This window comes from Mya arenaria, chromosome 9 (genome assembly GCF_026914265.1).
Source record: "Mya arenaria isolate MELC-2E11 chromosome 9, ASM2691426v1".
Taxonomy (NCBI): Eukaryota; Metazoa; Mollusca; class Bivalvia; order Myida; family Myidae; genus Mya; species Mya arenaria.
Genome location: NC_069130.1, coordinates 49717703 through 49740422, shown reverse-complemented (window position 1 = coordinate 49740422; position 22720 = coordinate 49717703). Strand labels below are relative to the sequence as shown.

Genomic DNA, 22720 nt, shown 5'->3' with positions numbered 1-22720 from the left:
TGATAAACGAGTGCGATTACCACTGCACTAACCAGACAATAAAAAACATTGAGGTCAGATGTAAAATTTGGAAACAGTTTTATTAAGGTTATGCTTTACACAAGTCAGTTGTTAGATGTGAATGGCACCAAGTATATGAGAAAAAAACATTTATTCTGCCAATAAACTTATTTAAAATTATCATGCTTATCTTAAAAATTATGCAAGATGTAAACATACCAAATAAAACTGTGTGCTGAGTTTGATTCACTATTAAGAGACTTAAGATTGATAAAAAAATCAGGATTAATTTCTCACATCATGTAGAGGGAATGCTGCTGCATATACATCCTCTTCTATCAACCGCTCGATACCAATTTCTGCTCGTTTCCGTTTCCCGTACGCGGCTGTTGCCAGAATTTCCCATACGATGCGGCTGCGTTGTGTCGTCGAAAAGTAGGTGTCACGGTTGTTACTGCCTAGAAATCTGGAAAAAAAAGATTGTATATAAATGTATAATTAATATAAGAATAAAGCACTGGCCAGCTGTGGAAAAACCGTACGCATACATTTCAGTGGGCAAATAGAAATCTATAGGCCGGAACAGCTTTATACGGTACAATGCCTTTAAATAAGGGAGCCAAGATGGGCCTATATTGCTCACCTGAGTACCTGGAGAACTAGGGAAGCAAGCTATTGTCAAAAAAATCACTTATTGCCGAGGAAGTCACTAGTTGCTTAAAGACAAAAGGTGAATGCTTAGGTTGTTGCTAAGGAAGTCTATGGTTGCAAAGGTATGTGATGGTTAATGGAGAAGCAAGCCATCGTCAAGGTACCATAGTAAATGGTCTTTCTGAGCAAATATGGTTGCTTTAGAAAGCTAATAGTTGCTATGAAGATGCATGGTTGTTAAGGGGAGAGAAGGTTGCTATTGAATCAATGCTGCTGCTTAAAAAGTCATAGGTCACCTAGAAAAAAGATGGCCATGTTGTTTTACAAACTAGTAACAAATGAAGGAACTTGGTAAAGGGTCACACAACTTCACAAGGAACATTTCTGTGCATATTTTGTGTAATCATGTGAGTAGTGTCTGACAAGAAGATTTTCATAGTCAGTCAAAGAGTGAAAACTAGCCCCACCCCTGACAGCCATGTTTTTTTACAAAATTAATCAAAATGGATTGAAGAAATCTGTTACTCAAACAAAAAATTTGTGAAATATTTTGAAATCGGGCAAGCAATCTCTAAGGAGAAGATTTTCCAATTAGTTTTTGGCATGGCAAACAGTTCTGCATGAAAACATGTTTATTTAGGAATATGAAAGAGGACCAACCAAGGAACATGCCTTTAAAGTTTAGTTGAAAGGGGATCAGGGGTTTAGTAAGGAATTACTGGAATATGTTGACAACGGATGAGGATGGACAGCGACCCATCACAATTAAAAGCTCATCCTTAAGCACTTCATGGTAAGGTGAGCTAAAAACCACAAACCCCATCAGGCCTTTGGTCCAGGAATTTCTTAAGGCCCTGGGCTGGTATTCAATATTGGTCTTAATTGAATCTAAGAATGATGTAGCTAATCAGAATACTAGTTATTAATAACTGACCAATAGAGTGAATTAAGTCAATCATGTATAACCACAAGATTGTTCTGAGTTGCATATTGAATACTTCCCCTGAAGAGATTTTACTAGTTGCAAGCCTTGAGCCTGTGGGTTCTTGGGCAGAGTGAAGAAAAGCATGGAAGAATACCTGTCTAATTTTGATTTCTTGAATGGGCATGTGTAGTAATCCAGTGGTTTATTGGGAACATCCTCATGGAGCATGTTGGGAACATGGATTGTCCGGAGAATCTTGTCTGACCAGTTTGACGAGGGATTTGGATGAGCCTGAAAAACATGATTATATATCATTAAAATTTTGTTAATTTCAACGAAAACATGATTATTTAAATTATGACACAAGCCTCATTTTGTCCTAATCATTTAACACATTTTACAATCATGTTAAAGTAATACAAGACTGTGTATTAACACTCCTACTGCACTTTCTTTGACGAACGTAAATACTTTCATTCTGACGAATGCAACTTGAGCTATCACAAAGAAAGTGGGCAAATAATAAGCATAAATATTAACAAATAATTTTTCAAAATTGCTTTTCATTGATGTACAAAAACATTTGGTCAATGTACGGATACATGTAGTTCTTCTTGGGTGAGCTAACACACTTTGTCTATGCTACTATCAACCATAATGATAAATGTTTTCATTACAATGATGAAGCAGATGGGGAAGAAAACTGAGGATTCATTTCACCTGTAGCGGGGCCCTCATACACAGATCTTCCGCATAGAATATAAGCACTTCCCACGGAGCAAACAGCTTGATGTACGTTATTATACGCTTTTCTGTAGTAACCCGTTCCTGAAAAACAAGCATTACTAGTTCTGGTATTTTAGCATTAAGCATGATTCATCATGCGACTCATCCTTGGCACCCCAATGTATCAAAACCTATATGATACCCTGGGCAAATTGGCTAAGGAAACTTCGTAAATCTTGAATATTCATAAGCATTTCACGACCAATGAAATAGCCAATAACAAAAAGGAAAGAATCTCCTTTGTGAAGAGCTATGGGCATATTTAAAATATCCTGCCTAAATCGATTTGTAAGTCGTGGTCTCATTGGATCATTTCAAACTGAGATTACATCCGTAACTTCACAGCCATTTCTGCACCGCATGAGGTGTGTCTCATGCGACCAATCAAGCGACTGGATTTCACCTTATTAATAATTCATGAGTACGAGATTTTTACAGCTGATTTTCCTAGGATATCATCAAGGTTATGATACGCTGGGGTGACGAGGAGGCATGAGACTAAGGCATGGACCAAATTGATTGCTTCGTATTTACTAACAAAACTACTGTATGATGTGATGGTTAATCTGTTAAGTTGAAGATACTTAGTATTTAATTGAAAAATAACATTTGTAGTTTTCTCCCAAAACTCATTCATATTTAAAATTGATGAAAGTTGGTTTTCCCAAGGTAGTTAAATGTAGTGTAAATAGAATAAAGTAGCGTTCTCATCAGCATTCTCATATTACCGGAAAATCTCATGCAAAGATTGAATTCTGGATTAAATTGTTCCTATTAAAACTCTAATTGTGTAAAACAAGCCAGCACTTAAAATTCCCATGGTGCATAACAGCATTATGCATTTTCCTATTATCATGCCCATCTGTTAACTTCATGTTGAGAACATTAATGAAATTGAACACAAAAATATTATAGTACTGTAATGCCAAATGGGTTTTTAATTTTCATACTAAAAGAATAAAAAAAAAATGCCCACGTCTTCTGGTCCTGTGAACACGGTATTTCTAACTTATGAGATGGTAGTTGATCACTGTAAATCTTTTAGGACCCACCAGTCATTTTATATTTGTGCATTTTAAGCTATTAATTACATACCTACAATGGTGTTATCAGTAATTAATATTTTCCAAAAATGCATTATTTAGTAAGCAGTAAAAGGTTTATCACTCAAAATGTATGTTTGTTTTACATGTGTATGTATTGATTTAAATATGAGTGTCACTTTAAACTCCTGTCTCTTAGTACTCAGCTTCCCTACTTCCCTAGAGGTCAATTCATTGATGAGTAAGCTTATTTTTCATATGATAACCAAATGAGCTTAAGCAATTAATTCAATTAATTAAACTGCCCATACTCTTCATTACAATCTCACCTCTGGGAAGCAACATTATATGCAGCATATAACCTGTGAGTTGTGGTATTCATTGATGTTTAACAGGAAGTTGATTGAATTCATCGTCAAGAATTCTGCGGAATTTTATTTGAATGGTAGCGCCCATCATTGTCAAACCAAATATAATACCAATTTTAATGTAAAAGAAAAATCTGTGTTTAAAATGTATAACTATGTCTGATAGTTATACCCGAACAAGAAATAAGCAACTGCTTTTTTAATATACAGTAGAACCCCGTTTGCTTGACCTTGCTTGGCTCCAATTCCTCGTTGACTCGAACTCAGGATGTAAAGTACCGGTTTCTTTATACTGAAGGTAAGCATTCCAGCTCGGCTCAAATTTTCCGAGGCTCGATGCTACTTTTGCTGGCCCCAGGGAGTTCGAGCCAACAGAGATTCACTGTAAAAGGGCTAGAACTCTAATGTTACTGGGAAGTACTCATCTGACAATCAAACCTGACCTGGACATTGTGAGAACATTATAAACACTGTCATCATGCTCTACTATGATTGGATGATGATTGTGTTACCTCACAATTGAGCTCGACCAAGACGTTATACCCAAAAGCACTGACAATGACAATGACAACACTTACGTTACAAATAATGCCAGAAAATCAAATAATGTCTTTATGTCTTGTTTTTCTTAGGTGACACAATAAAACTCTTGCATGGAAACATGAGTATACAAAAAAAATTATATTCACATACAGTCAAAACTTGCTATGCAAAATTTAATGTTGTTTGTAACCTCGGGAAACACTTTGAGATAACAGACATTTGATATAACAGAAATACAAAATATGTGTAACTAACTCCACAATATTCAAAAAAGTTTGACATAACCTGAACTTCGAGATAGCAGAGTTCGACATAGCGAGTTTCGACTGTATGAACCACAATCTCTGTGGAATCTGTAGCTTCCTTACCAGTAAATCGCTCTGTATGTCAAGGTTATATCGATATCTGTATTGAGATTTGACACTTTATGTGAATGTTATCCCTGCTTATGGTAGGTTTATTTCCCTTGAGAAAATGTAACTCCATAAATATCTAATGGAATCCTACCACAGAACCTCAATAAAATAGAAATGTTCCGAATTGCTGCCATTTTAAGAAAATCTTCGTTTAACTTAATAGGCCCAAAACTCTGAACCTACTGATGAAATAGGCGCCAACACTATCGTTTTCATAGTCAGTTTTTTTTTCCTTTTTTTTAAGTTTGTGTTTTAATACAGAATATACCTTTAACACTATTCTCCAATGATGACAATTACATTTTTTACAAGCCTAATAAAACATGAAGTCAAGACATGTCTGTTCAAGAAAAGAAAACAATGCTGGCAAAATGAAATGAATTATGTTTTTATTTCTCTCAAATTAATTGCATGCCCCAAAAAGTAACATAGAAAAAAATTGTGAAAATTTACAGTGATAAAGAATTTTCTCTGTGATCATCCATCATAAAAAGCTGAGAGAAATAATTTTTTCATTTACATACACCAAGATCTAAAGAAATTTTCAGGAAAATTGCTTCACCCACACGCAATCTCCATAACAAGTCAATGAAATAGAAATGTCAACTAAGTGTCGCATGATCTCACAATTAACTCTGCAGGAAATTACAGATTTTTTCCAAAGCTTGTAATGGCTTTCATGATTATGTTATTGAAAATAATTAGTGGTAATTAGAAGACTCAGCATGACAATGTGTTTATTTGGTAAAAGTAGAGCTACATAAAGGTGATATACCCATTTAGGAAACAGGATCTTGGCAATTTGATGCAAAACTAGGCCTTTGTTATCATTTTGATCATTGAAACTGGATCACAAAACATTGACAAATCTTGTAAGCAAACAATCACACAGGCAGTATAAAAATGTATAAATAACAACCACTGAAAAAAACAAGAAACTTTTACATTTTATATTCTTTTCATTATGTAGTCTGACTTCAACATAATTGAAAAGCAAAATTTAAGCTTGACAGATTAATATAAATTAAAAACCAACGTTTCCAATTTTCAACTGTGCTTGTATAAGGATCACCAATACAATGTTGCCGAGAAATATTGATCGTCAGAAGCCATGTGAAAAGCTGCCATTAAAATTTCATAAGCCTCCTACCACTCCTACCAATTAGAGTCAAGTGATAGAAATGTGATATGATCAAATATATTCCCTGCATTTCCGGGCTATCAGATATCAATCAAACATAGAGAAGTTATTGCAAAACCTTCACATTGCAACAGTACATAGGCCTGCAATTTGGCATTTAAACAACAAATATTATAAAATAAGCTATTGCTTATTTTGACAAATTAATTTCATCGAATATCCTGGTATGTTGCTCTATTCTTTTCAAAAATTACGCTAAAGAAGTGCAAATGAAAATGTTAACAAGACAGTCAATGCCTGTTTACGGGACAGTCAAAGTCTGAGTAAAAGACAGTCAATGCCTGTTTACAAGACAGTCAATGCCTGTTTACAAGACAGTCTGATTACAAGACATTCAATGCCTGTTTATAAGACAGTTAATACCTGAGTACAAGATAGTCAATGCCTGTTTACAAGACAGTCAATGCCTGTTTACAAGACAGTTAATACCTGAGTACAAGATGGTCAATGCCTGTTTACAAGACAGTTAATACCTGAGCACAAGATGGTCAATGCCAGTTTACAAGACAGTCTATGCCTGTTTACAAGACAGTTCATACCTGTTTACAAGACAGTTAATACCTGAGTACAAGACAGTCAATGCCTGTTTACAAGATGTTCAATGCCTGTTTATTTGACGGTCAATGGATGTTTACAAGACAGTAAATGCCTGTTTACAAGACAGTCTGATGAGAAGACAGTCTATGCCTGTTTACAAGTCAATGCCTGTTTACAAGATAGTCTGATGAGAAGACAGTCAATGCCAGTTTACAAGATGGTCAATGTCCATTTACAAGACAGTCAATGTCTGTTTACCAGACAGCAAATGTTTGTTTACAAGACAGTTTTAATGCCAGTTTACAAAAGGCTTATTTCAAAGGCTGTAATACTAAACACTTTTAGTAAGACTGCATGCTCACCTGCAGAAATGTCAATGTGCATGTTCAGGGCTGTCAATGCTAATGTTTAGAATTGTCAATAATTATTTCAAAAGTAACTCTCAAAAGCTTAAAGAAGTGAGTGGACCACAAGCTCATACAAACCTCTTCTGTTTGCAGTCCTGCTTTTCTTAGACTCTCGAGAAACTTGTATCTCTTGTGATCAACAGATCCTTTCTGTGTTTCCAGGCTCTTCTGTGTTCCAGATTCTTCCTCATACACAAGCACAAAGTCTGCAATAAACAGGAAACCAGTACAAAAATGTAAGTTAATTTGAGAAGGGAACACTAGCATGAAATCATTGATAGACATGGACACAATATGGTAAGCAACACAAGAAATATGAAAACACTGCAAAACAAACAAACTCTTAAGTTTGCAACCAACAAATGAATAAGGTCAAGGTCCAATTCTTTTTTATATTTTTTTTTTTTTGTTTTGAAATCAGTCAATTTTTGCTTAAATGTCTGGAAACCATGCAGTGATATAAGACTGCTGAGAAAAGATCAGATCACAGGATTCCAGACATTCACGCAAAATTGGCTCATTCCAAGACGAAAAATTTAAAATTTGTAAAAACAGTCTATCTGTGAGAGTTCAGATTTAAACTAAATATAACCATTATTCTCTCATTTGATGTACAAACTTATCCTAAAGGCTGGTGATTATTTCTTTAATTCTTCTTATGGCGATTTGAATCATTATTCTTCAACTACTGTAGAAACAAGAGCTGTCGTAAGACAGCGCGCTCGACTACGCTGCTTTGACTTAGAAGTGAATACAATAATGATGTAATATTACCAAGTTCGGTTTCTTTCTGTCAAACCTTACTAAAATTATTCGATACATAAGGTGACTTTGATGCTGCCCTCCTACCAGCCCTACCGAACAATGACGCAAGTCATTCAAATAACTTGATTTCCCATTATGAAAATGTGGTTAAGAATATACAAATATGTCTTTCAAAAGAAATTTAAAAAAAATAATAATAAAAAAATTCAAGGGCCATAATTTGTATTTAGGGTTAAAATGAAGTTATGTTTCTTGTTGTAAGATGGTCGTAAATATTAGTTTTGAATTTTATTAAGTGCATTGAATGAACGGTATAGAAGTTTTTTTTATTAAATCCCAGTTTTCTCTTAACTTTTACTTGCCTAAAACTTATATGGATATGGAGTTATGTAACCTCATTGGGTGATGGTCCTGAAAAATTGTGTGAAGTATTAAGTCAATTGAATGAAGGGTATAGAAGTTATTAATAAATATCCCAACCTGCGCTAAAACTTTAACATAAGTTCCATAGTCAATCAGGGGCCATAATTTGTATAAAAGATAATATGGAGTTATCTAACCTCATTATGTGATGGCTCTGAACAACTGTGTGAAGTATTAAGTCAATTGAATGAATGGTATTGGAGTTTTAAGTTAAAATCCCAACTTGCCCTAAAACTTTAACCTGCCCTAAAACTTTAACCTCTATCAGGGCCATAATTTGTATAAAGGATAATATGGAGTTATGTAACCTCATTGTGTGATGGTCCTGAACAACTGCGTGAAGAATTAAGTCAATTGAACAAAGGGTATAGAAGTTATTAATAAATATCCCAACCTGGGCTAAAACTTTAACCTAAGTTCCATAGTCAATCAGGGGCCATAATCTGTGTAAAGAATAATATGGAGTTATCTAACCTCATTATGTGATGACCCTGAACAACTGTGTGAAGTATTAAGTCAATTGAATGAATGGTATTGGAGTTTTAAGTTAAAATCCCAACTTGCCCTAAAACTTTAACCTGCCCTAAAACTTTGACCTAAGTCAATCAGGGGCCATAACTTGTATAAAGGATAATATGGAGTTATGTAACCTCATTGTGGGATGGTCCTGAACAACTGCGTGTAGTATTAAGTCAATTGAACAAAGGGTATAGAAGTTATTAATAAATATCCCAACCTGGGCTAAAACTTTAACCTAAGTTCCATAGTCAATCAGGGGCCATAATCTGTGTAAAGAATAATATGGAGTTATCTAACCTCATCATGTGATGACCCTGAACAACTGTGTGAAGTATTAAGTCAATTGAATGAATGGTATTGGAGTTTTAAGTTAAAATCCCAATTTGCCCTAAAACTTTAACCTGCCCTAAAACTTTAACCTAAGTCAATCAGGGGCCATAATTTGTATAAAGGATAATATGGAGTTATGTAACCTAATTGTGTGATGGTCCTGAACAACTGCGTGAAGTATTAAGTCAATTGAACAAAGGTTATAGAGGTTATTAATAAATATCCCAACCTGCCCTAAAACTTTAACCTAAGTTCCATAGTCAATCAGGGGCCATAATCTGTGTAAAGAATAATATGGATTTATCTAACCTCATCATGTGATGACCCTGAACAACTGTGTGAAGTATTAAGTCAATTGAATGAATGGTATTGGAATTTTTAGTAAAAATCCCAACTTGCCCGAAAACTTTAACCTCCCCTAAAACTTTAACCTAAGTCAATCAGGGACCATAACTTGTATTAAGGATAATATGGAGTTATGTAACCTCATTGTGTGATGGTCCTGAACAACTGTGTGAAGTATTAAGTCAATTGAACAAAGGGTATAGAAGTTATTAATTAATATCCCAACCTGCCCTAAAACTTTAACCTAAGTTCCATAGTCAATCAGGGGCCATAATCTGTGTAAAGAATAATATCGAGTTATCTAACCTCATCATGTGATGGCCCTGAACAACTGTGTAAGTATTAAGTCAATTAAATGAAGGGTATTGGACTTATAAGTGAAAATCCCAACTTGCCCTAAAACTTTAACTGGATGCCGACGCCGGGGAGAGTAGTATAGCCCACCTATTCTTCAAATAGTCAAGCTAAAAATGACGGTCCAAAATCATTAGCAAACATACAAATATCATTTTCTGTGAGGAGGAAATTGTCTTTTTCGCTTATTCCTCCATAGAGATTTTGATGACAGCGCTTAATGTCTAAGAAATGAGCGCCGATGATTTGCAGTATGAACAGTTTGGAGTTCATTTGATTTGTCTGAACAGAAAAAACGGAAAAACCTTGATCCCTGGAGAATATCCATCCATCGTAAAACATTGCTGGTGTGAAGTTTCCCCCAGAAGTTTCACCGATGGATTAGTTCAAGCATCAGATAATGACAAAAACAACCATGCCCAGTATTATTATGATCAGACTGTGTTGGAATAAGAATGTAATGGAATCTGTGTTCCCTTTTATGGCTGTCTATGAAACAATGTACAATGTACAAAATAATATACAGATTATGTCTTAAATGTAACAATACAATCTTTATTACACTCAGGTCATACGTACATGACACTAAGATCATACATACATAACAACATGAGGACAAATAAGATTGGTCAACAGTATCAATAGGTCAACAGTACAGTACCAATAAAAGCTTAATAAAACTAATAAGAAGAAGGATGACTTGTCTCGAGTGGCGGAATAAAACTGTTGTGTATTTTTTAAATTTGTATATGAATGAAATATGTCTTTTACCAAGACTGAGTCTTGTTAACGTTGATATACAATGTATTACGAAACTATGCATTTCATTGTGGGGAGGAGGCCGTGGGAGCAATCGTTATTGTTTACTGTAGATAAGTTATGAGAAAATTTTGCCAGAATATTTTCATGCTTTTTTAAGTTTTGCAGATTTCAGAAAGTTTATCAATTATACATAAACACAGACATTTAACAGCAGTACATTCAGTCTACGAAATTATCTTCAAGTTAAGCTCCATTCCAAGTTTCACACAAGTAAATTTAAGAAGTCTGAATGAAATTTAATACGTGAAATTTGTCACTAAAATGATTTAATTTGTCAGTAACGTAATCCTAAAAACAGTCATTTAATTGTTTTTACTATTCACAAGACTTGATTAATTTAGTAATTATTTATGAGTCCGCAAGCCTCACAAATAATAAAAGTATTTACTCTAGTAGAATCGGAGTACCCACCTTCCGGTAATTTCCAAGATTTAGTACATAATATCAACTTTATGAGGTTTGGCACTTGCAACCCCATTTATTTAAGAAAAATACAAAAATTAATTGCCTATGAATTTATATCCATTGTAGTGGTCTCTGATAACCTCTGGAGGATCTGATAAGCTCCGCCTACCAGCTAGTAGTCAGCAAATAGAATTCACGCATTATATTCATGTATACAAAGAATCAAGGTCTGACTTACCCCTTTTTCATACACAAGGGTCTGTTAATTTATGTTCTTATTAAACACAACACAGAACATACACCCATCTACAGTAAATCCGAACAGTCGTTGAATGAATGAATACTAATGCATGTCTATTATGTTTCAGTCAAAAAAAAGGGGGCATTACTCAATTACTTTTAAAACCAGAGTTATTGGCCTTGCTGTACATGTGCATATTTTCTCTGGCAACATGTGTACCAAGTTTCAAGTGAAGTATTTTCAAGAGTTTAAAAATGAGTCATCATCCATTAAAGCTTCAAATTATTGCACAACATTGCCAACAACGAAACCACGACTATGAAAATACCTTGAGATTAATTTTCTTAAAAAATCGGGTGAGCTAAATTTTTAATTCGAATTTAAAGCTGCACTCTCAGATATTGACTGTTTTGACATCTTTTTAATTTTCTAGCTTGGAATGAGCCACATTTTGGGTAAATGTCAGAAAACCGGTGATAAAAGACTCAGCTGATAAGATCAGATCACAGTTTCTAATATTTACGCTCGAAAATGGATGTTTTTTGGCAAAACACTTTCAGAAAAATGAATATGTTGATAGTTTCCAACCATTGAGGTCTGTTCTATTGTGTGTTGTTATATGACTAATTTGAAAAAACTGAAGCCAAAATCAGCTGTTTCTGAGACAAAAAATGAAAAAGTTGTCAAATTGGTCGATCTGTGAGAGTGCAGCTTTCAACCAAATGGATACATTTCTTGCAGTCACCTAAGAATTTTCTGTCCACTCAACATGCACATTCCTGATATTTAAATCTCAGAAGAAGTCTGTAAATGGTCATTAACCAGGATTAGGGCATTTATATACAGTTCGAAAATGCCTATAAAGACAGAAATAAAGAATGGCTTGTCAGATAAAACTCCCATAGGAACTGTAAGTGGGGAAATTGGTTTTGACATTCACGGAAAGATTTTCTAGAAAAAGATATTTTAAACCGACACTAAGCTAATGGTTGATGCATTGCTGCAGTATTTGCATGATTTAACATGGTTTGCGTTTCAAAATTTATTCACTCCAAGCTGGTATTGTCTGAGAATGGATTACATCAGACATCACCATGACACCAAACCATCTTGATATAAATATTCAAAAGTAATTAAAACCATAGACATGCAAATAATATGATAACAATAGAAAAAAATGCTGGTGGACTTGGAAACAATGTTAATTCAACAAAAGTAAGTTATTATGGAAAGCTGTCACAATCCAACTTAGCATCTTATCAATCATTTATCATTATAAAGATATTGGGCTGATTGTTCAGAACTTGGTTAAGGTTAAATGTCACCGCATCTTATCTTCCTGAAAGTTTCATGGATGGAGTATGATGATCAGTTTTTTAGTTGATATTTTAGACATCTATTTCAGTTTTTTTAAATATATTAGCTCACATAAAGAAAATTTCTTTTAAAAGTTAACAACTATTTTGTACACATTGTTAACTTAAACAAATTCTAAACAATGGGCTCTTTCTTTAGTGTGATAGTTTTGCTTAGCCAACCTATTAAAGCTGCACTCGCACAGGTAGACCAGTTTGACAAGTTTTAATTTTTTGTCTTGGGATGAGCCACTTTTTGCATGTACCGTAAATGTCCGAAAACCATTGATTATAGACTGCTGACAAAGATCAGATGGCGATTTTCTTATTTACATTTGCTTTAAGAAAAATGAGTTTTGGGACAAAAAAGAACAGTGAATATGAAACCTGCCATCTGGCCTTTTGTCAGCAATCTTATTTCACTGTACTCAGACATTTACGCAAAAATTGACAGATTCTAAAACAAAATAATTAAAACAAGAGGCGTTTGTCAAACATAATGCCCCCCTGAGCGACATGTTGTCAGGATTATATGGACAATTGAATGAAATATGCATGGACCGAAATGACAGCTGATTTGTCACTGACATTGGATGCCGTTGAGGCAGTTTTAAGATTATAGTCGAGTTATCACTTGGAACAACACTTTCGCATTCAAGGTCACTGTGACCTTGACCTTTGACCGATGACTCTAAAAAGTTTGATGATCATAGGTTCAGGCATTGTTGAGATATCACTGGGAATAGATTTGTTAACTTAATTGCGTTAAAGGATACTCTTACATTTGGCCGGCTGACCCTCAAAGTCAATAGGGGTCATTGACTGGTCAGGCCCAACCTTCATGTCAAGTTTGATGACCATAGGCCCAGGAATTGTCGAGTTTGCTTTCAAGGTCACTATGACTTTGACCTTTGTCCCCTAAAATCAATAGGGATCATCTACTGGTCAGGCCCAACATCAAAGTCAAGTTTGAGGGCCATGGGTGCAGGCATTGTCGGACAACCTTTTATCATTCAAAGTCAATAGGGGTCATTGACTGGTCAGGCCCAACCTTCATATCAAGTTTGATGACCATAGGCCCAGGAATTGTCCAGTTTGCTTTCAAGGTCACTATGACCTTGACCTTTGTCCCCTAAAATCAATAGGGATCATCTACTGGTCAGGCCCAACATCAAAGTCAAGTTTGAGGGCCATGGGTGCAGGCATTGTCGGACAACCTTTTATCATTCAAGGTCACTGTGACCTTGACCTTTGGCCCAATGACACTTAAAATCAATAGGGGTCATCTACTGGTCAGGCCCAACTTTCAAGTCAAGTTTGAGGGCCACGAGTGCAGGCATTGTCGTGTTATCACTCGGACAACCTTTTACCATTCAAGGTCACTGTGTCCTTGACCTTTGGCCCGATGACCCCCCAAAACAATAGGGGTCATCTACTGGTCAGGCCCAACTTCCATATTAAGTGTGATGACCATAGGCATTGTTGAGTTATCACTCGGACAAGCTTTAAAATTCTTTTACAATTAAGGTTACTGTGACCTTGACCTTTGTCCTGATGAGCCCTAAAATCAATAGGGGTCATCTACTGGTCAGGTCCAACCTTCATGTTAAGTTTGATGACCATACATCCAGGAATTGTTGAGTTATCACTCGGGAAAGCTTTGATCTACCAACGGACCAACCTACCGACAGACTGACATGTGCAAAGCAATATACCCCTATTCTTTGAAGGGGGGCTTAAAAAAGTTGACAAAATTGGTCAATCTGTGAGGGGCAGCGGCTTTAAGTTTTACAACAACAATGCTAAAATTGAAAAATATCATTTCATGTTTGTACCTATTTTCCTTTCTCCATCCTGAAAGTAGTTGTCCTTCTCCTCAGAGAGTCGGGTACTGGAGTGTGACTCCATGGCAATATCTGCGTCAGATGTTGCAGAACTCTGAAAATACATACACAGAAATGAAATTTTAGGTTGATACCTTAACATAAATTAAACACAATTCAAGTAATAGCCATCAATAATAATAACTCCTTCAAAGTGTCCCTAGAAAGTAATTATGCTGTCCTTAATCTGGAGAGACGGATTCTGGAATGTGTTTCCATGGCAATATTTGCTTCGGATGTTGCCTGTTTCTAAAAGTGAGTAACAAAACAATTTGAAAAAAATGTGTTTGTTGCAATAACTATTCTTTTAATACTGTTATAATCTTAATGGCATTCTTTGTGTGCCCTTAAAGATTGAATATTCTGCCAACTGGTAATTTGTGTACTGGAATTGGATTCCATCACATTATATTTACACCTCAACTTCCAATCCTTAAATGAACTGCCTTTTGGCAATTGTGAACATTTTCAGATAAATGTAACATCTTAGGATATGTTCGGCTCGCGAATTATCGCACAGCAATAAACATGTAAATTGAAAATTGTTAATCTTGTTAGTCAGCAGGCCCTGAAAAACTTAAATCAACATCATAGACAGTGTTAATTTATGATATGTTAAATGTATTGTTGTAATTAGTGTTTCAATTTTACGTTTGAAAGTTATTTGTACTGAATGACACTCTTTCCAATGTTAATGTGATGTAATTTGATAACCTGTTTCTGGTTTCAGTTGGGTTGTTCTATTTACAGAATGGGTGAGAAAGAATTACTGTCAGGTTTTCTTCAGATTTTTTTTCAACATTTCTTAAATGAAATAATGAACTATTGGTGATGTCATTATCGGGGTATGAATGCAGTTGGGCTGGTTAAGGTGTGTGGTGTCCTTTGGACACCACACATACTTTAACCAGTCGGAGTCTAACTGCAATTTATACTTTCAACAATAACGCAAATTCTGAAAAAGGTTTAAATTGAACAGGATGTAAATAATTTGTGAAATTAATGTCAGTTTCTGTAACAATTTTTTTTGTTACAAATCTAGCTTATACATGGGGAAGTCACACAATTTGATACCAGCAATGCAAAAAACATAAGCTCAGTCAGTTTGCAGAAACAGGAATGTCAGACACTACAATATATTACAAGACAAACAGCCTTAAAACGCAATAATGAAGCAAGTTGTCAGACAGTGATCCAATTACTATGTTTTTACCCCGGGATCAGATGACATGCACTCCTGCGGTTTGTATGAGCCAGGAGAAAGCCAGGGATGAAAAAACATACACATCTTCACCACAGCAGTTGCTGTTTTATCTAATCAATAAAAGCTAATAGATTAAAGCATTCTAGAGTTTCTATTGCTGCCCATGTTGGAATTTGCTTTATTGCACATTTTCTGTCTTTAACACTGTGCAGCAGTCTTTATATTGAGCAAATATTTATGCCAACTATATTCGGAATCCACAAGGGTGAAGGGGTAAATACATGTATTTGTTGTCCGCCTTTAACCAAAGAGGAAATGGGTAGAATCACCACCAGGAGAACTCTCAAAATGGACACCAGCCATAAGTTAAACATGTTTGTGGTGAACATTTTCTTTTTGGTCCCCCGCTTGCAGTGTATGTGATGCATTGCAACAGGGATACAAAACAAAACAGCTTGATAATGTTAGGTAAATGCTTGTTCTTCTGCACACATTGCTGACATAACTGTTTTTTACCAAGAAAAATACTTTTTTTTTAAGAGTGTGATTTTGTTAGCTATCAACACTTGCAGCAATCAAGCTTAAAAATGTTTATAAACTAATCAAACTCCAAATCAAATCATCAAATCTCCATAGCCTTGTACAACAGGTTACATTGTACATTGAAATGCTTAACAAAGTGATGTCATTCTAATGACCTTCACCTTGGCAGAAGCATGCTATCTGCATAATGCTCAATTCATGCAGAGATGAAACAATCTAAATCATCCTTATAACGAGCTTGTGATATTGGACCTCATTGGGTGACCTAACCTTTGCCTTGAATATTGTTTGCAAACTGCCCAAGCTGGCTGCATGAACATTTTACCAACTCTTATAAATGTGTTGTAACTTTTTACTGTTTAATACTCAATTCAATGTTCACCAAATCAGTAGTGGGTCAGAAGCCAAAATAATAGTGAAGCATTAACTTTAATTGCCCTAACATTTCAGAGAGCAGTTGGGCACCACATGGTTCTACAACACTTCATTAATGGTCCAACAGAACATAAAAAGGCGCTCATTTTCCCTTCAGCAACTGTCAAAGAAGCCATCTTAACAAGCACCTTAACCTACAATCGTATTAGTCTGAAGTAATAAAGTCTGGGGAATCTAATTTAAGGAGCTATTTTTGGTACAAGAGAAGATGCACAACTGTTTTTTGACTTCCATGATAATCACTCCTGCTGTACTGTGAACTGTCTCCGTCTTTGTATATATTCAATTCACTATCAAGTTTGTTGATTTACTCTTCAAAAAAGCAATCATTAGGCAGATGTCTCTTTCTGCTGCTTTATCAATAGCATGACACGTTTTTCATATACATGTACCAATGTTCTACTAATGCGTTTATATAAGGCTAAGAAACAAATTTGATAAGAAATACAAGTCTCAAAATCACACTAACACTAAGTCTTTCTTTTTAAAGTCATTCCACTTAATATATTGCACCAACCACAATTTACATATACAATGTATCATGACCTACACCTTGAAGGTCAATAAAATGGCAAGGATAAAAACGTATTAGAATATCATAACATTGTGCTAAAACTTTCATATATCTGTACTACATTTATTTCTAACTTGTTTGATATGGTATAAAGTGTATCACTCATATTTGCATCATCATCCTGATTGTTGCTGATGTAAAACTTTGTTAGTTTGAATGCAAAAAAGTATATGAAGCAACAGGTGTAAAGGTGTTTTCCTGAATCCAGCAGAATTTCTGGTGGAAAACCTGTAGTCAAGTTCTGTGTGATCAATACTGAAGGTGTGATGTTTGCGGACCTGAAGACAAGAACCGTGTGATACTGGAGTGTGACATATGAGGACCTGAAGACAAGAACCGTGTGATACTGGAGTGTGACATACGAGGACCTGAAGGCAAGAACAGTGAGATACTGAAGTGTGACATATGAGGACCTGAAGGCAAGAACCGTGCGATACTGAAGTGTGACATACGAGGACCTGAAGGCAAGAACCGTGAGATACTGAAGTGTGACATATGAGGACCTGAAGGCAAGAACCGTGCGATACTGAAGTGTGACATATGAGGACCTGAAGGCAAGAACCGTGCGATACTGAAGTGTGACATACATGTACAAGGACCTGAAGACAAGAACCGTGTGATACTGGAGTGTGACATACGAGGACCTGAAGGCAAGAACAGTGAGATACTGAAGTGTGACATATGAGGACCTGAAGGCAAGAACCATGCGATACTGAAGTGTGACATACATGTACAAGGACCTGAAGACAAGAACCATGCGATACTGAAGTGTGACATATGAGGACATGAAGGCACTTAGAACCATGCGATACTGAAGTGTGACATATGAGGACATGAAGGCACTTAGAAGCGTGAGATACTGAAGTGTGACATACGAGGACCTGAAGGCAAGAACCGTGCGATACTGAAGTGTGACATATGAGGACATGAAGGCAAGAACCATGTGATACTGAAGTGTGACATACGAGGACCTGAAGGCAAGAACCATGCGATACTGAAGTGTGACATACATGTACAAGGACCTGAAGACAAGAACCATGTGATACTGAAGTGTGACATATGAGGAAATGAAGGCACTTAGAACCGTGAGATACTGAAGTGTGACATACACGCCTGAAGAAAAGAACCGTGAGATACTGAAGTGTGACATATGAGGACCTGAAGGCAAGCACCATGAGATACTGAAGTGTGACATACGAGGACCTGAAGGCAAGAACCGTGAGATACTGAAGTGTGACATACGAGGACCTGAAGGCAAGAACTATGAGATACTGAAGAGTGACATACGAGGACCTGAAGACAAGAACCATGTGATACTGAAGCGTGACATACGAGGACCTGAAGGCAAGAACGGCAAGAACTATGAGATACTGAAGTGTGACATACGAGGACCTGAAGACAAGAACCATGTGATACTGAAGTGTGACATACGAGGACCTGAAGGCAAGAACCATGAGATACTTAAGTGTGACATACGAGGACCTGAAGACAAGAACCATGTGATACTGAAGTGTGACATACGAGGACTTGAAGGCAAGAACCGTGAGATACTGAAGTGTGACATATGAGGACCTGAAGGCAAGAACCATGAGATACTGAAGTGTGACATACGAGGACCTGAAGGCAAGAACCGTGAGATACTGAAGTGTGACATACGAGGACCTGAAGGCAAGAACCGTGAGATACTGAAGTGTGACATACGAGGACCTGAAGGCAAGAACCGTGAGATACTGAAGTGTGACATACGAGGACCTGAAGGCAAGAACTATGAGATACTGAAGTGTGACATATGAGGACCTGAAGACAAGAACCATGTGATACTGAAGTGTGACATACGAGGACCTGAAGGCAAGAACCATGAGATACTGAAGTGTGACATACGAGGACCTGAAGACAAGAACCATGTGATACTGAAGTGTGACATACGAGGACCTGAAGGCAAGAACCGTGAGATACTGGAGTGTGACATATGAGGACCTGAAGGCAAGAACCATGAGATACTGAAGTGTGACATACGAGGACCTGAAGGCAAGAACCGTGAGATACTGAAGTGTGACATACAAGGACCTGAAGGCAAGAACTATGAGATACTGAAGTGTGACATATGAGGACCTGAAGGCAAGAACTGTGAGATACTGAAGTGTGACATATGAGAACGATAATGGAGTATGACATATGAGGACCTGAAGGCAAGAACCATGAGATACTGAAGTGTGACATATGAGGACATGAAGGCAAGAACTGTGCGATACTGAAGTGTGACAATTTTAGGATCTGAAGGCAAGAACTTTGCGATACTGAAGTGTGACAATTCAGGACCTGAAGGCAAGAACTGTGTGGTACTTGAGTATGACATACCAAGACCTGAAGGCAAGAATGCGATACTGAAGTGTGACATATGGGGACATGAAGACAAGAACTGTGCGATACTGAAGTGTGGCAATTGAGGATCTGAAGGCAAGAATTGTGCAATACTGAAGTGTGACAATTAAGGACCTGAAGGCAAGAACTGTGTGATACTGCAGTGTGACATACAAGGTACTGAAGGCAAGAACCTTGTGATACTGGAGTGTGACATACAAGGACCTGCAGAAAAGAACCGTGTGAAACTGAAGTGTGACATATGAGGACCTGAAGGCAAGAACCGTGTGATACTGGAGTGTGATATACATGGACCTGCAGAAAAGAACCGTGTGAAACTGGAATGTGACATATAAGGACCTGAAGGCAAGAACCATGTGATACTGGAGTGTTACATACAAAAGCAGGGTACTTCTGGAGAGTATTGATTTTCCACAACTTTACTGAGAGGGTTTTGGGGATGAATTTGACCTGATATTTTCTATCAAATTTGACGGGGTTTTTTTTCGATCAATTATTATTGCAGATTGCTTTCATTTCCTCATTTTCTATCATTTTTTGTATTGCAATATTTGCTTTTATTCCATAATAGAAAGATTAAGTATTTGTGTCACATTCATGATAATAGAAAATCCAGATATCTTTTCAGTTAACATTATAGGTATTATTAACTTAATGATTAAGGAAAGGCTTTAATTTGCAAAATTTTACTACATTATTGAATAAACTGAACCACTCTACAGTATGGCCGGTACCTGAATTTGAATTGGAGAGATACAGACTGATGTCTCATATATCAGTAATATTTGTAGACAAACATAACTCCCCTGGGGACAGCCATGTTCCAATATTTCTAGACATATATAACCCCCCTGGGGACAGTCTACTGTCAGGAACACTGTAGGAGAGGTTTGTGATCAATGTAAGGAGTAAATCATTGTCCACAATTGCATTTTATGTGGTAGAGAAAATCTCCACATGTACAGACAAACAGTTATTAAATAGTTAGTTTCATTTTGATAAATTATCCAAGAACATTTTATACCATGCAAAACACACATAGGGTTTGAATTTAAGTAAAGGATGTTTTATAATGTCATATCCTGATTCAAAACATATATAATAAGTGTACATGGATCTTTATTGTATTTTTCCATCTCTAGCTATTTTGTTGATAGTGCATAGGCTGACATTTTTTGGCAAACCTGTACCCTATTAAATATATTCTGAAGTAACACACCACAAAAACCTGTACCCTACTGTATACTCTGAAGTAACTCACCACCAAAACCTGTACCCTATTGTATTCTCTGAAGTAACACACCACCAAAACCTGTACCCTATTGTATTCTCTGAAGTAACACACCACCAAAACCTGTACCCTATTGTATACTCTGAAGTAACACACCACCAAAACCTGTACCCTATTGTATACTCTGAAGTAACACACCACCAAAGCCTGTACCCTATCATATACTCTGAAGTAACACACCACCAAAACTTATACCCTATTGAATACACTGAAGTAACATACCACCAAAACCTGTACCCAGTATTAACTACTCTGAAGAAACTCACCACCATTTTTTACAGATAATTGTGGATGTTCTAAAGGGTCTGACAATATGAGTAATACACGTCCAAGCTCATCCATTTTGGGGGTTTTGGGTACCACCCAAGAAAATTTTAACAATTTCTAGTTCCTAATGGTGCATTTTGGATGTATTTCTGTATTCTTTTTCATGGCTACTATATTACATCTTATTTGTGTTTTTTTTTCCAGAAACAGATATAAGGTTGATAAGTTGAAAGGTTTGCATTAATATAAATAAAAAAGCTTTCAAAGAATCTATCAAAATGTCTTCTAACTTTTCCTCTTGTGGCATTTCCTTTCCATTAAAGCATTACATAGGAAAATCGCCATTCATCATTTCTGTCATTAAGTACTATGGGATATTCCGCAAAAAAATATGTGCTGACTGGTTAAAAAGTGTGATTGTGATTGATTGAATAGAAATATCTGAACTCTTATAAAAAAGTTGTGTAACTGTAAGATGCACTGGGTGTGATTACTGATTTATATCTAGAAAATGGCCTCAATTTGAGTAAGATGATACTGACAATTAATAATTATGTATCAGCTTTCATTACATTAAAGATGCACTCTTACTTCCAAATAAGGTTAACCACAATTAATAATATTGTTTGAATATTCCAAAAGGCCAGATGAATAAATGTCGAAAACAATGGTTCCTATGAATGACTATAAAATAATTGTTCTTATGAAGGATACCAAGTTTGATTTGAAAGAAATTAACATAAAACACAGTATTTTTACCTTATGAGACTATAGCATAGGCTGAGCACAGTAAATCTTTGGAAACAAATATGGTTACAATCTTGTTATTAGTAATTTATATTTTCCATAAATGCAATTTAGGTAGTAAGTAGTTAAGGTTTATCAGTCAAAATTGATGTTTGTTATGCATCATTGCGTATGTATTGATTTTGAATAAGAGTGTCACTTTAAGAAAAAAGAAATAAATATAAATTAAAATTGACAACTGTTAAATTTGTGTGCATATTGCCCTTTTTCACTTCAACACAAATATAATGAACAAATGCATAGACTTTAATCCAGTGACAGAAATTGTCACTTTACCGTTCAGACAAATGGAAATTTGCCAAGACAAGAAACAGTCGATGGAAATTCTATTACTGTGAACATCAATGGTGTCATAATCATACGTTCTGGATTGGAATTACCGATCAACAGCGGTGGAAAGCCTGAAGACATTTCTAGACAATCACATGTACCAGAAACTAATGCTCTGGTTTTATGAGATATAATGCTGATTTTGACAACCTATACATATATATATATATATATATATATATATATATATATATATATATATATATATATATATATATATAGCAATAGTTTTTGATATTGTATAGCTTTGAAGGGATTGGATCTACTTGAGAGATATTTTTTATGAACGCCATAATTTTTTGTTTTTATTCTGTTCATGAACTGAAATTTCTAGTATAGATAATAAATTATGCTATATTCAAAGAAAGTGTAAGTTATAACTTGAAATCTTGAAATAAAGTGAGACATATATGGCCTTTAACAAAAATACATTTGTTTGGGTTACCTGACTCTACCTATGAAATAGGTACTGACCCTACCATTTTTATTGTCAGTTGGTAAAACAAAATAAAAAAATAAAGTTTTATTTATTGAAGTAAAAGCATTTAAAGCATTTAAAGCTTTATAC

General features: G+C 35.7%; 1 protein-coding gene across 4 annotated transcripts in view; it reads right to left on the bottom strand.

Moving 5' to 3' along the window:
• The window catches only part of LOC128246870 (anoctamin-7-like), a 49578-nt gene that overhangs the window by 21315 nt on the left and 5543 nt on the right, over window positions 1-22720 (bottom strand). For all 4 annotated transcript variants that reach the window (XM_052965371.1, XM_052965373.1, XM_052965370.1 and 1 more), the window contains 5 exons: window positions 14272-14374; window positions 6956-7083; window positions 2297-2404; window positions 1731-1867; window positions 298-466 (listed from right to left, as the gene is read on the bottom strand). In XM_052965371.1, the coding sequence (XP_052821331.1) occupies window positions 298-466; window positions 1731-1867; window positions 2297-2404; window positions 6956-7083; window positions 14272-14374 (645 nt within the window). The remainder of the gene's footprint in view (window positions 1-297; window positions 467-1730; window positions 1868-2296; window positions 2405-6955; window positions 7084-14271; window positions 14375-22720) is intronic.